The sequence below is a fragment of the Neoarius graeffei genome, chromosome 7, assembly GCF_027579695.1.
Source record: "Neoarius graeffei isolate fNeoGra1 chromosome 7, fNeoGra1.pri, whole genome shotgun sequence".
Classification (NCBI taxonomy): domain Eukaryota; kingdom Metazoa; phylum Chordata; class Actinopteri; order Siluriformes; family Ariidae; genus Neoarius; species Neoarius graeffei.
In genome coordinates this window covers 44,663,408-44,676,237 of record NC_083575.1, presented here as the reverse complement: position 1 = coordinate 44,676,237, position 12,830 = coordinate 44,663,408, and the positions used below count along the sequence as shown (strand labels likewise).

Below are 12,830 nucleotides of genomic sequence, written 5' to 3'. Positions count from 1 at the left end.
TTGAGGGCGTATACAAGATGGGCTTGAATCGTTCCGCGGGAAAAAAAAATCTACTCCTTTCCATACAGATATTTTTACATACTGCAGCCCGTAAACCTCATTGGATGGAGTGACACGTGTGCTAATCGTTGATTGGCTACAGGATGTGCCTATCATGCCTCCTCTTTTAAAGAACTGTGGAGGAAAAGAGGCAAATTCCTCTGATTGGACCAGACGTATCGAGTTCGCTGATTGGTCACAGCGATTGCCGCTCGTGGGCTGCCTATTTTGAACATAAATAAGGACTCAGCACTTCTTTATTTCCCCCCTAAAGCAGAGTTTGGAGAGGGTCGGAGAGAGTGCGCTTTGATGCGGTAGCTCTCTGACAAGAAGGAACAAAGGAGATGACTTTTTAAAATTACGATTCGTTCAAATCCGGGCTATTTATTTGAGGCATCGGCGTCATGTACGGTTCTGCAGCGTGCTTTTCTTCACCCTAAACAAGACATTTTACCAAGCTGGTTACTAAGAAGCTAACCGTTTGGCTAGCCTTTTTGTTTGGTCAGGCCATCTGCCGCTTCTAGTCTGAAGACTGGCTGCAATTTTGTTTTGAATTGCCCTCAGTCACCGTGAGAGTGTGAAAATGGAGACTGGTAAAGTTGTAAGCGATTTTATCCCGGTTAGCCTGGCTCTGAATGCAGGCCCTGCAGTCCCCAGAGTTCCCAGGCTAGCTCTGCCCGAGATTGGGCTGAAGGGCTCCCCCTGCACCAAAAACCTCTTCTCCCCCGGAACTACCGCCGTGCTGTCTCCTGTGACTAACTTGACACTCAACATGGACAATCTCGCTGTACTCGGAAGGTGAGCACTAATGACTTGCAACACGTTTCATTTTTTCCACGCGGGCACTTTTCGTCATTCGGCTGAGAATGCTAGTCTCAGCTATAGCAGGTCTGATTAGCTCGCTAACACTGTAGCCAGGCAGTGCATCTTGTTCCTATTTCAAGAACGGGTTTTAGAGCGCTAAAGCATTCATGTGTACGAGGGAAGTATTGTGTATTTACTAGCTAATAATTTAATGCTGTCCTAGGTAATTATGTAATTTTGTTTTGTTAGGCAATGTGAAACCCCCAAAAGGAAGAAAATGGACTTAATGAAGACTCCATCAGTGGCTTCCGACACTTCCTCAGATGCAGGTGAAGTCCACCGCCTTCTGCTCGCATAGTCCTCATTTCTGTGGTAATAATGACGGGGTCTGAGCTCCTCGAACGTAAATACAGTTGGCAGTGGAGTGTTTTATTTATTTATTTTTTTTAAGCTTGTTTTTGTACTATAGTCATGTCACTAGAATGTAGCTGCAAATCCGTAGGCTCACTTGCTCCCTCTATCTCTTGTGTTTCAGGTCTTGGCCTGGACTCTCCCAGCCCAGTGGACCAAGCGGATGCGGAACAGAAGTAAGTAATTGTTGCATTGACTGTAGGAAATCTCTACGAGCTGTTTGGCCAAGTAAATACACAGTTAAATTCTCATCACAAATCCTGCTAAACTTATCAGTACGTGCTGCATAATTGCACTCGGATGACAGAGTTCTGTTTTTACTATACAGTTGCGTGTTTGTTTGTTTTTTGCCTTATTAATTTGGAGGCAAAATCGAATGGTGCACATTATTTGGAACAAGTCACATCTACTATTGTTGCTGTTGTGCATTCTCCAACCAAGCTTTCAGCATCCACCCAGTTTCCTCCCAGGGCCAACACCCCCTCATTTCCTCTTGGCCTTTTCTGGGTGCTGTTCAGCTATTGATTTAAAGAAAAAGAAACTATAGTATAGATTGATGTTGAGTGTATAGTGTTGTACTAACTTGATATCCTTATTTTAACTGATCACATTTAATGGTTACTACAATCCATAATTGACCATAGATGACAAATGAACAGTAAGGCAGGAAACACAGGAAGTGGTTTTTGTGTTTGTGAATACTAATCTGGCTTGTAATTCATGACTAAAATTATAGATGGGATTCTGGTTTCTATGCTTGTTGCCAAGTTATAGATGGTGACTGGTTTACCAACATGTACCCAGACCATACATGCTTGTCTGGTATCTTATTGTGGTTTCATGTGCGAGTGTTAGGCTTGAAGATTATAGGACTTGTAATACGTGGGGACGAATTACTCAATTCTGATTGGTCAATCAAGGATGGCTTTTTTTTTCCTTAACACGGGGCCATATTTCTGAAATGCTATTGGCTAGTTTGTTAGAATGGGTAAAAAGCCTGAGGAAACAAGAAGATATTCTGTGGAAATGTGGTCCTTGTGCCATGATGAAAGATGCTTTATAAACTGATTCGAACGTGCAAGATAGTCTTGCGCCCTGATTGGGTTCAGAAAACATGAATGACAAATGTTGTGAACTTGAATGGCTTCCGAAGTATGAATTTGGCCCTATATATTATAAACAAGTAATCATATGGGGCTGACTAAAATTAAGGATCAATTTCACTCGTGATTTCGAAGTGAATTAATCCTTAATTTTACTCGGCCCCATATGATTACCTATACTAGTCATCTGCTAGATAGATAGATGGGGATTGGGTTGTGATGTGGCAACTGCATTGATTTGTTGGGCTGGTTATTTTATAGATCTGGGGTCAATACATTCCATGTTTCAGTAACAGATGTGCTGTAAAGGACTTATGAAGTGATGTTTCACTTTGGGAGTGCAATATGTAACTGACCACTTTTTCTGCGTTACTGTGATTGCAGCAGCCTATTGTTCTGTAGGCATGCATGCCTGGACAGCTGCTATTCTAGTCTGGTGTACTGCCTTTTTGACCAACTGTTATTTGTGAAGATCCCATTCATCTATGGCACCATTTCAACTAGCAGCTGTTTGTTACTCATGCAGTGGTAGTGGGTGCCTTTTTGCACAAAGGACAAGGGGGTTGGGCATATGGACTGGCACACTTCGTGATCTTTTTGAATAGAGCAGTGTGGATTGTGTGCTTGTCTGGGCTGGTGTAATGAAGAGAGCCCCACCGCCAACCTGGCTGCACTCAGTTTACTAATTCTCCTTTTTCCTCTGCTCTAAAAGAGCGACACTCTTCCTTCTCCCCCTTCAAAGCACCATTCATTCTGTGTGCTAACAAAGCGGACTTGCATTAGGGGTTGGCGTCATGTGGGCATATGGTTGATTTAGATGACCCAGTCGTCCTTTTTCATATAGGAACTCTTTAGCATACAGGTGGGGATCACAATGTGTTTAACCCCCAGTGTGTGATGAGGGGCCCAGTCTTGGAACCTAAATAAATTAGTTCCTTGTCTCCTTTTTTTTTTTTGTTGCTTAACACTCTCTTCAGGAAAGTGTTCAACTGTCTGCTCTCTTTCAGGTTTGAGCAGGTCATACAGAATGCTACCAGAGTCATAAATGAGTAAGTTGATTTTTTTTAATTAACTTTTTTGAGCCAGATTAAAACTTGTAAGTTTGTTTTAATGCAATTTTTAAATTGTAATTGTTTTGTCTTACAGAAGAATGCCTATTCGCAGGATAAACTCACTACCAGTAAGTATGGCCAGTGGTAATGCTCAAGGTGGATTGGTGCTGTTAAGGCAAGGGTTAGGTGTTTTATAAGCCTTGCTTATATCCATGATGTGAAAACTACAGTTCATTCTTTTAACCTGTGGTTTTTTTTTTTTGTGTATAAATTTGTTTCTAGCTGCAATTGCTTGGTCATAGTCCCAATCTGAAGAGTAAAGATTCTGATATGCCTCGGTATAGCATCCTTAGTCAAAGCTGCATGCTCAGCTTGGATGACAAGGAAAATCTGCATGATGTAAGTCTTTGGTATGAGTCACATTTGTGAAACTCCAGCAAATGTCTGTCTTTACCTGCCTAAGTTTTGCGATCTTGAATAGGCAAGTTTTGAGTTTAAGAAGCCCACCAAGCCTGTTTCTCGCTGTCGGCTGCGTTCAACCGGGGAGGCAAAGGAAGCTTTTGCTAGCCGGCCCAACTCTGCTCCTGCTCTTATGGTAATAGTGGCTTGAACCTCAGATTCAGTGGTTTTTTTTTTTTTTTTTTTTTTTCTTCCTCTTTGTTGTTGGCATTTTGAGGATGAACATCGACTTTTTTTTATTCCCTTTCTCATCCCCACAGGTTTCGCCTACCTCATCAAATCAGCTAGCCTCACCTGATAGTGACAGTCCCCTCGCACTGCAATGCACATCATTCTCCAGCTTTCCTGATGATGATGACGATGGCTTTTTAGAGCTAATCGATGATGTAGAGGTGAGATGCATGTTGAATAGTAAATGTAAACTGGAAGGGGTGGTATTGTGTAGTGTTAAAAATGTAAATAAACCATGGGTGTTTTGCTTTCCCTGCCACTGATAGACGGATTCTGAGGTACCTATGGGAATGGCCAGTTTGCTTACAGCTCCGCTGGTTGCTGATCAAAAGATGGATGCTGCAGACTCCGTATGTTTCAAATTGTTAACTTTGTATACTTACACATTTGATAGAGTTCACACTCGTTATGCCCTGTATGTTTTGCAGCCGGTTCGATGTCGGCCACGAGGGCTGTTTCGCTCACCCTCTATGCCAACAGGAGGGCGTGCTCCACTTAAAAGGCCAGATAGACCCAGAGATGAGAACACGCCTGTGCGTGTGAAGAGGAGGAGGAGTGTCGCTGGGTCGTATGTCATGGCCATGGAGCAGGAGGATGCTGTTCCTCAACAGGTTAGACCCACCACATGTTGGCTCTTTTCCACCAGTATGATGCCAGTTCTGTCTTGGTGCTTTTGAGAACTGGCTCGCATTTCGACAGGTTTGAGAACTGAATGGTATGTAGCGGAAGTTGGGGTTATCTGTTGACTTGTTAGTGAGGTAACCTTTTGGGGGTCTCTTACCCTATTCCCACTCACAGTGAAGATTGTATATTTTGCATTACTATGCAGTAATGGTGTCTGCTGTATTGCTCCCATTCCCACCAAAGTCAGCATTAATCCATGATCTAGTAATATTTACAGAAATCTATGGTTCCAGTGGGAATTGGAACCTTCAGATTTAAGCGTGGGCGGCACAGTGGTGTAGTGGTTGGCGCTGTCGCCTCACAGCAAGAAGGTTCTGGGTTTGAGCCCAGTGGCTGACGAGGGCCTTTCTGTGTGGCGTTTGCATGTTCTCCCTGTGTCTGTGTGGGTTTGCTCTAGCTTCCCCCACAGTCCAAAGATATGCAGGTTAGGTTAATGGTGGCTCTAAACCATGGGGGGGGGTTGTTTTGTCTTTGTGTCAGCCCTGCGATGACCTGGCGACTTGACCAGGGTGTATCCTGCATCTCGCCCATAGTCGGCTAGAATTGGCTCCAGTTTGCCTGCGACCCTGCACAGGATAAGCAGTTACAGATAATGGATGGATGGAGATTTAAGTGTTGTGATGTAAATGGTGTGGTGATCTTGCAACAGCACTACTTGTACTGAGTCAATGTAAAGTAACTGGTGGCAAATTCAAAATCACAAGCAAAGAAAACATTGGGAGGTACAGTGGTGGTCCCATTGTATAAGCAAAAATATCAGTAACACCCCTCCCCCCCATAAAAATTCTTCAGAGGCAGGAAGAGAGCTCTCCCTCAGTAAACATTATGCAGCTCAACATTTGCCATGTTGCTAACTAGCTAGTGTCTCTGCTTGGGCATGTCACAACAATGGACTTGCCGCTTCATTAATTGGACATCGTATACAGTCTCGCATGGTTGGCACTTTGCATTCTGTTAAAGGTCCCCTTGCATCGTTTCTTTTTTTTTGTTTTCATTAATTGTGCGGTGGTCTCTAGTATGAATGAATTAGCCTGGCTAACGTGACTTCAAAGCTCTCCGAGCATTTGGTCTGGCCAAGCTATTAAGCCAAACTGTTTCCCAGAGCCCGTGGTTGACCCGCCTCCCTGAAATGCCTGTTTGCTACTGGTCGAAGCCAGAAAAGGCTGTGACGAAGCTTAAACCAATCACATCACTCTTTCCTCTGACGTATGTGACGCGACGAATGAATGCCCTGTGAGCAGGTTTTGGTAAAAAAAATAAAATACTGTGGTTCTCCTGTTTCAGGCTATTCTAGTTTGGTGGAGGAGTGGGTGGCGGGAGAACGACGGGATTTCAGCTCTTACTCATTAATATTTGACATGTAAACATGTTGCCTCTGATTGGCTAACAGCACAGTGACGCTACCTCCAGTGGGTCAGAACAAGCGGATGTGGGTGTCTTTGTAAAAACTGTTTCGATTGGCTATTATGGTCTCGACATCGATGTTTTGACCAATCACAATGTAGATGTGGCAGTGGGGGCGTGGCCGAGCAGCGGTCTGTGAATGGAGGGCGGAGTCAGGGAAGGTAAGTGGCAGAATCGCTGTACCTGATGGGAATTAACGTTTGTCTTCCCCAGTGACCATGCCCTATAAGAGGGAAAGGGAGAGCAGAGGAAGGGAGCCCTCTCCCCAACCAGAACGTGTGTGTGTGAGAGAGAGACACTGGGAGGGAGTCGTTCATTCATTCATTTTATTTATTTATTTATTTAATTGAATACTCCTTGTGGCAGCGGCTCTCATCAAGGCATGAGGCACGGAGTGGAGCTCGCCATGGGGGGGGGGGAATAACGTCCCCTGGCTGGAAGCTGACGGGCCCTGGCAGCACTGGTTAGTTCAGAAGAGGGCAGGGGTCACTGGCTGCCAAGTCTGGGGAGGCTGGGACCTAGGGTTAGGTGAATTGCGTCCCGAGGCACGGAGCTAGCCTGCCCAGGGAGCACTCTTTCGTTCAGGAGAGGGAAGAGGCCGCTAGCTGCCAAGTCTGGGGAGGTTGGGACCTCCCCTGCCTGAGTTACGAGCATGCAAAGTCAGGCTGGAGCCGCCATTAGAAACGAAACTGATGCGGAGCACTGCGCCTCAGGGCGAATTACGTCTCTCTCCTCGTGCTTTCTTCCCGTGGGTGGCCGCAAGCCAAGGTGGGTGTGGCCATGAATACTAATTTTCGAAGTGACATAACTTCGTATGGCTTTTCCTGATCCGCGCGCTTTTCCGACTATTTTCTTTCATAAGCTAATACAGGGAATGGGAGTAGAATTACATTTTTGCATGCATATGCAACTCTGAGTGAACTATGGTATTTCAAAAAGAGCCGGTATTAAACGTTTTTGGTGGAAGGGCACCTTTAAATACTGTCAGGTGGGAATGCATGGTGGCTGTACTTTTTACATATAAAAAGCTGGTGTGGAACAGATTCTAGATTAAGCACCGTGCTTGTGTAAAAGGGCTGTGAGAGACTAGACCTATTAAGTGACATCTCTGCTAATATGTTTCTGACTGACTTCCTTCTGTTACAGGTTCAGCGCTCAAAATCTTTTAATCATGTTGAGATAGAGAGACTATTAGACACTGACCCCAGTAATGTGATTGGAGATTTTACCAAGGTAAGTTTGTCAGAATATCCTCTTTTTGGCTGAAAGTTGAGTTCTGGGGTTATCTATATATCTATTACCCTGTCCACACTAGGGATTTTGTACCAATATGAAACTACTTTCATACCACAACACCTGTCCACACTAGCAACTATACCGGTACTGTAGCGGTATAACTGTATCTGTATGAAACCCACAAATGTATGGGTTTCGTATCGGTACTGTAGCGCTTCGCTGTAGTGTGGACAGATGAAGCGGCTCTGTATCGATACAAATATAATGCGCATGCGCAAAGTCACACACCTCAATCGATGTCTTCGCTGAATAAAATAGTGAAGAACGGAGATTCGTTTGTTTCTTTCTCAACTGCCTCGCACGTTTTATACAATTCAACTGAATAAATGACCACCAGAAATACAGACTACATTGACAAAAAAAGCGCACACACGTTTCATCCGTACGGAAGCCGCGAGAGGCCCTTCATATAATTTTTTTTTTTTTTTTTTTTTTTTTTAAATTCACCTTGTTATCCCGAGATAACGACATAATTAATTCAGGATCTTGAGAAAACAACACAACTAATTCGAGATCTCGAGAAAACAAAACCGTTATTCCGAGATCTCGAGAAAACAAAACAATTTCATGATCTCGAGTAAACAGCTGAGAAATGGTTCATTCAGGTGCGCCAAGGGACTTGTGATATGCTGACTTTGGGGCTATTTCTCATTCTGTATAGATGCAACTTTGGTCATTAGAATGTCTGGAATAATCGATCACCTAATAAGACAATATTTTGATCAGGGGTTGACACAGGGAGAGATTGCATTAAGTCTTTTTTAATAAGGGATAATTTCAAAATTAGTCCGCGGCACCTCTGCAGAAGACTGGCCTGGCTTCGTTTCTACCGACGGAGATACAGTGATCCAGCTGAGATCATGAAATTTTGTTTTCTCAAGATCTCGAAATAACGGATGCCATATATTCTTGGAAGGAAGTTACTCGGTAACCACGGAAACATTTCGCACACGCGCATTTCAACTACCGTGAAAGAAAGTCGCAAGCATTTCTCGCTAGTGTGGACAGATGCACTAAACTGTACCGGTATACTTTGTATCGATAGTTATACCACTTTCGTACCAGTATAAGTGTGAACACAGCATATCTAACAAACTTTTTTTTTTTTGGGGGGGGGGGGTAGCCTCTTGCTTTGCCTACAGTGGGTGGAAAACACCAAGACTTGAAATATATCACTCCAGGAATTGTAAGTAGACAGTCTTCACTCAGTGTAATCAGAACTTTTATTCAGAGTCCTGTATATTATTGGATTATGGGTTTGTTTTGTTTTGTTTCCTCCTTCCATTTGTGGTATCAGATGTGTGCAGCAATGAATGGACAGTTCAGTGATGTGGTGGAGAGGCTGTTTATCATTGACTGTCGCTATCCATACGAGTATGAAGGAGGGCATGTCAAGGTGAGTATTGTGGTTTGTTTTTTTTTTTTTGCCCTCTTTGTGGTGGTCTTGAAGCTGTTATGCCAAATGCACATTACACGATTTTAGGCCTGATTTACCTATAAAGGAGCAAGTTTTGGGGTCTGAGAAACCACCAAGAAGAGGCTGGGAGGAAATCTGATTCATCTGTTGTCATGTGCAGCAGATCCTAGAATCCAGTTGTATTCTCCATCCGTTTGTGTGGGAGCAAAATATAAGGACAGTAATCCTTGTTTTAAGAAATTTGGTACCTCATACCCAAGTGGTTAAGAACACTAATCTTGCCAACTGCCTGCATCTCCCCATGCAATCCTTCACATTTTTACCATATTTCCTTATTTGTTTTGATACCAAATAGTATAGCTGGATAGCTGTCATGTATTTTTATAAGAAAGTGGGATTTAGGGTACAGGAACACTTTGGCAGGGATCTCCCGCAATGAAAGATTGCTTTTGTAATGTGCACACTGCAATCACAGACAAGGCTCAGACACTAAATGTCCACAAAAGTTGTGTATTGTGAGCAGGACACTAAACCTGAAATTTTGAATGTTACACATTTGTTGACCTTGAATTGTTTTGTCAGGGTGCTCTAAACTTGTATCAAGAGGACCAGGCTGAGGAATACTTTTTCAAGCAGCCCATCCTTTCAGAATGCCCTGAAAAGCGTGTACTGCTGGTATTCCATTGTGAGTTTTCATCTGAACGTGGCCCACGAATGTGTCGCTTTGTTCGTGAGAGAGACCGTGATCTTAACGAATATCCCAATCTCCATTACCCTGAACTGTACATACTAAAGGGAGGCTACAAGGACTTTTTCCCCCTACATAAGGTGTGTGATAGTTTCATCTTGGTTGTAAGTGATTTCAGTACTGTGTGCTTTTTATAATTTAGATCAGCCTTTCTCAACCAGGGTGCCGTCTGGCTTCGTTAGGGGTGCCGTCAAATTATATATTCTAACATTGAAATAAATAAAATGAATTAAAATTCCAAAAAACGATAGTTACACTAATGCAGATCATCGCTGCCTCATGCATCAAAATTTCTCACAGCCCCCTTTCCCATGTCACAACATCACTGCTGGGGTCAGTGTGACTGCGTATATTTTATATGGGGGTGCCTTGAGAATTTGCATACTTCTGAAGGGTGCTGTGACTGAAAAAAGGTTGAGAAACACTGATTTAGATATCTGCTGATGGTTTTTTGGTTTGGTATTAAATAAATGTATTTTTGTCTGTACAGATGGAATGTGAGCCCCAGGATTATATACCGATGCATCATGAGGACTTTAAGGACAATCTGAGGGAGTTTCGCCAGAGGACCCGGTCAACAGCTGGAGAGCGCAGCAAGAGAGAGATGTACAGCCGCCTTAAAAAGCTCTGAGGCACCTAAACGTGTGCTCAGGTCTATTGTCTAAATTCACACATGGTGTTCACATGATCAATATGTAGCAGTGACCTAATGAATTATATTGGAGATTGCTCTGGTCATCTGCCCATGGTCAAAATACATGCTTACTGCCTTAACACAATTGTGCACACACCCCACTTTACCTATTCCAGTAGGTTAATGCTGGTGGGTTTGTCTTCTCACTCCTATTTTCTCCCCCATTCCAGATGAAGACCTCAAAGCACTTACATTTCTAGTGTTTCTGGTGGAGGGTGCGCCTGATGCAAATGCAATCTTTGTCCCTGCCAATCTGGGTCTGAGCCATTTATACTGATGTAATTACAGCTATATCAGAACCAGCCAGTGTTTAAATGTCCTTGTTCAATTATGTACATTTCAGTAATATAGGTTCATATCATTGATTTATTTTAAAGAAGGTATTTAACTATTTTTGATATATTTTAACAGTTGGGTATGGATGACTAGCTGTTCAGTTGTGAGGCGGCCTGAATTTTAGACTGATGGGGAATGCAGTGTGTGGGTTACTTGGCCATTTTGCACCTTTTTTTTTTTCCTTTCTCCCTCCCCCATTTGACACATTTGATGCTGGTCCCTGTATTTTGAGATTTGGAAGGTTTTTTTTTTTTTTTTTTTTTTAAATTGAAAGGGGGTGGGAGCAACTATGTAATGGAACCTGTCTGACTGCATTCACTCGGGTACAGGCTTGGCTGATTGCTGCTGGTCAGCGTGAGAGGACCTTGATCACCAAAATGCCCAGCAATAAACTTGCATGTAACTTTTTATTTTTTTTAATATAAAGTAACAAATTTATTATTCCCCTTTCTTTAAATGCAAATGTGTGTAAGCTGGTCTCTGTGACTTTGGCATGTTTGGGCCTGTGTGCGCATGAGATGTTTGCTGCAATAATTGATGTTGGGGAGAATAAACTACTTTAATCTACAGTGGTGCTTGAAAGTTTGTGAACCCTTTAGAACTTTCATATTTATGCAGAAATATAGACCTAAAACATCAGATTTTCACACAAGTCCTAAAAGTAGATAAAGACTATCTTTACAGTTAAACAAATGAGACAAAAATATTATACTTGGTCATTTATTCAAGAAAATGATCCAATATTACATATCTGTGAGTGGCAAAAGTATGTGAACATTTACTTTCAGTATCTGGTGTGACCCCCTTGTGCAGCAATAACTGCAACTGTTGCTGGTAACTATTGATCAGTCCTGCACACCAGCTCGAAGGAACTTTTAGCTCATTCCTCTGTATAGAACAGCTTCAACTCTGGGATGTTGGTGGGTTTTCTCACATGAACTGCTCGCTTCAGGTCCTTCCACAACGTTTCGATTGGGTTAAAGTCAGGACTTTAACTTGGCCATTCCAAAACATTTAACTTTTTATTCTTCTTTGGTAGAATGACTTGTGTGCTTAGGGTCGTTGTCTTGCTGATTCTCTTGCCTTCTCTTGAGATTCAGTTCATGGACAGATGTCCTGATATTTTCCTTTAGTTTGCTGGTATAATTCAGAGTTCATTGTTCCATCAATGATGGCAAGCTGTCCTGGCCCAGACCATGATAATACCACCACCACCATGTTTCACAGATGGGATAAGGTTCTTATGCTGGAATGTGGTGTTTTTTCCTTTCTTCAAACATGATGCTTCTCATTTAAACCAAATAGTTCTATTTTGGTCTCATCTGTCCACAAAACATTTTTCCAATAGCCTTCTGGCTTGTCCATGTGATCTTTTAGCAAACTGCAGATGAGCAGCAATGTTCTTTTTGGAGAGCAGTGGCTTTCTCCTTGCAACCCTGCCATGCACACCATTGTTGCTCAGCGTTCTCCTGATGGTGGACTCATGAACATTAACATTAGCCAATGTGAGAGAGGTCTTCAGTTGCTTAGAAGTTACTCTGGGGTCCTTTGTGACCTTGCTATTACACACCTTGCTCTTGGAGTGATCTTTGTTGGTCGACCACTCCTGGGGAGGGTAACAATGGTCTTGAATTTCCTCCATTTGTACACAATCTGTCTGACTGGATTGGAGTCCAAACTCTTGAGATGATTTTGTAACCTTTTCCAGCCTGATGAGCATCAACAATGCTTTTTCCGAGGTCCTCAGAAATCTCCTTTGTTCATGCCATGACACACTTCCACAAATATGTGATTATCAGACTTTGATAGATCCCTGTTCTTTAAATAAAACAGGGTGCCCACTCACACCTGATTGTCATCCCATTGATTGAAAACACCTGATTCTAATTTCACCTTCAAGTTAACTGCTAATCCTAGAGGTTCACATACTTTTGCCACTCACAGATATGTAATATTGGATCATTTTCCTCAATAAATAAATGACCAAGTATAATATTGTTTCTCATTTGTTTAACTGGGTTCTCTTTATGTACTTTTAGGACTTGTGTGAAAATCTGATGATGTTTTAGGTCATATTTATGCATAAAGATAAATTCTAAAAGGTTCACAAACTTTCAAGCACCACTGTATTTGTGCTAATGTGACTTCTTCC

The 12,830-nt window shown here is 42.6% G+C and overlaps 1 protein-coding gene across 1 annotated transcript; it reads left to right on the top strand.

Annotated features, from left to right (window-relative positions):
• The first annotated feature begins 260 nt into the window (after nt 1–260).
• Nucleotides 261–11,336, top strand: cdc25b (cell division cycle 25B). Its single transcript, XM_060925729.1, has 15 exons — nt 261–837; nt 1,093–1,172; nt 1,379–1,430; nt 3,365–3,406; nt 3,504–3,537; nt 3,692–3,808; nt 3,891–4,004; nt 4,129–4,260; nt 4,366–4,449; nt 4,528–4,710; nt 7,334–7,420; nt 8,607–8,669; nt 8,781–8,879; nt 9,483–9,728; nt 10,139–11,336. Exons 1-15 carry the CDS (start codon nt 623–625, stop codon nt 10,277–10,279), a joined length of 1,689 nt encoding a protein of 562 aa, XP_060781712.1. The 5' UTR covers nt 261–622; the 3' UTR covers nt 10,280–11,336.
• The last annotated feature ends 1,494 nt before the right edge of the window (nt 11,337–12,830 follow it).

What these genes read in the sequence shown, in the direction of transcription:
- cdc25b (XM_060925729.1), top strand. Translation starts at nt 623, where the DNA reads ATGGAGACTGGTAAAGTTGTAAGCGATTTTATCCCGGTTAGCCTGGCT. An exon ending in GCTACCAGAGTCATAAATGA is followed by an intron (nt 3,407 to 3,503) that starts GTAAGTTGATTT and finishes TTTGTCTTACAG; the next exon opens with AAGAATGCCTATTCGCAGGA. An exon ending in ACTCTGCTCCTGCTCTTATG is followed by an intron (nt 4,005 to 4,128) that starts GTAATAGTGGCT and finishes TCATCCCCACAG; the next exon opens with GTTTCGCCTACCTCATCAAA.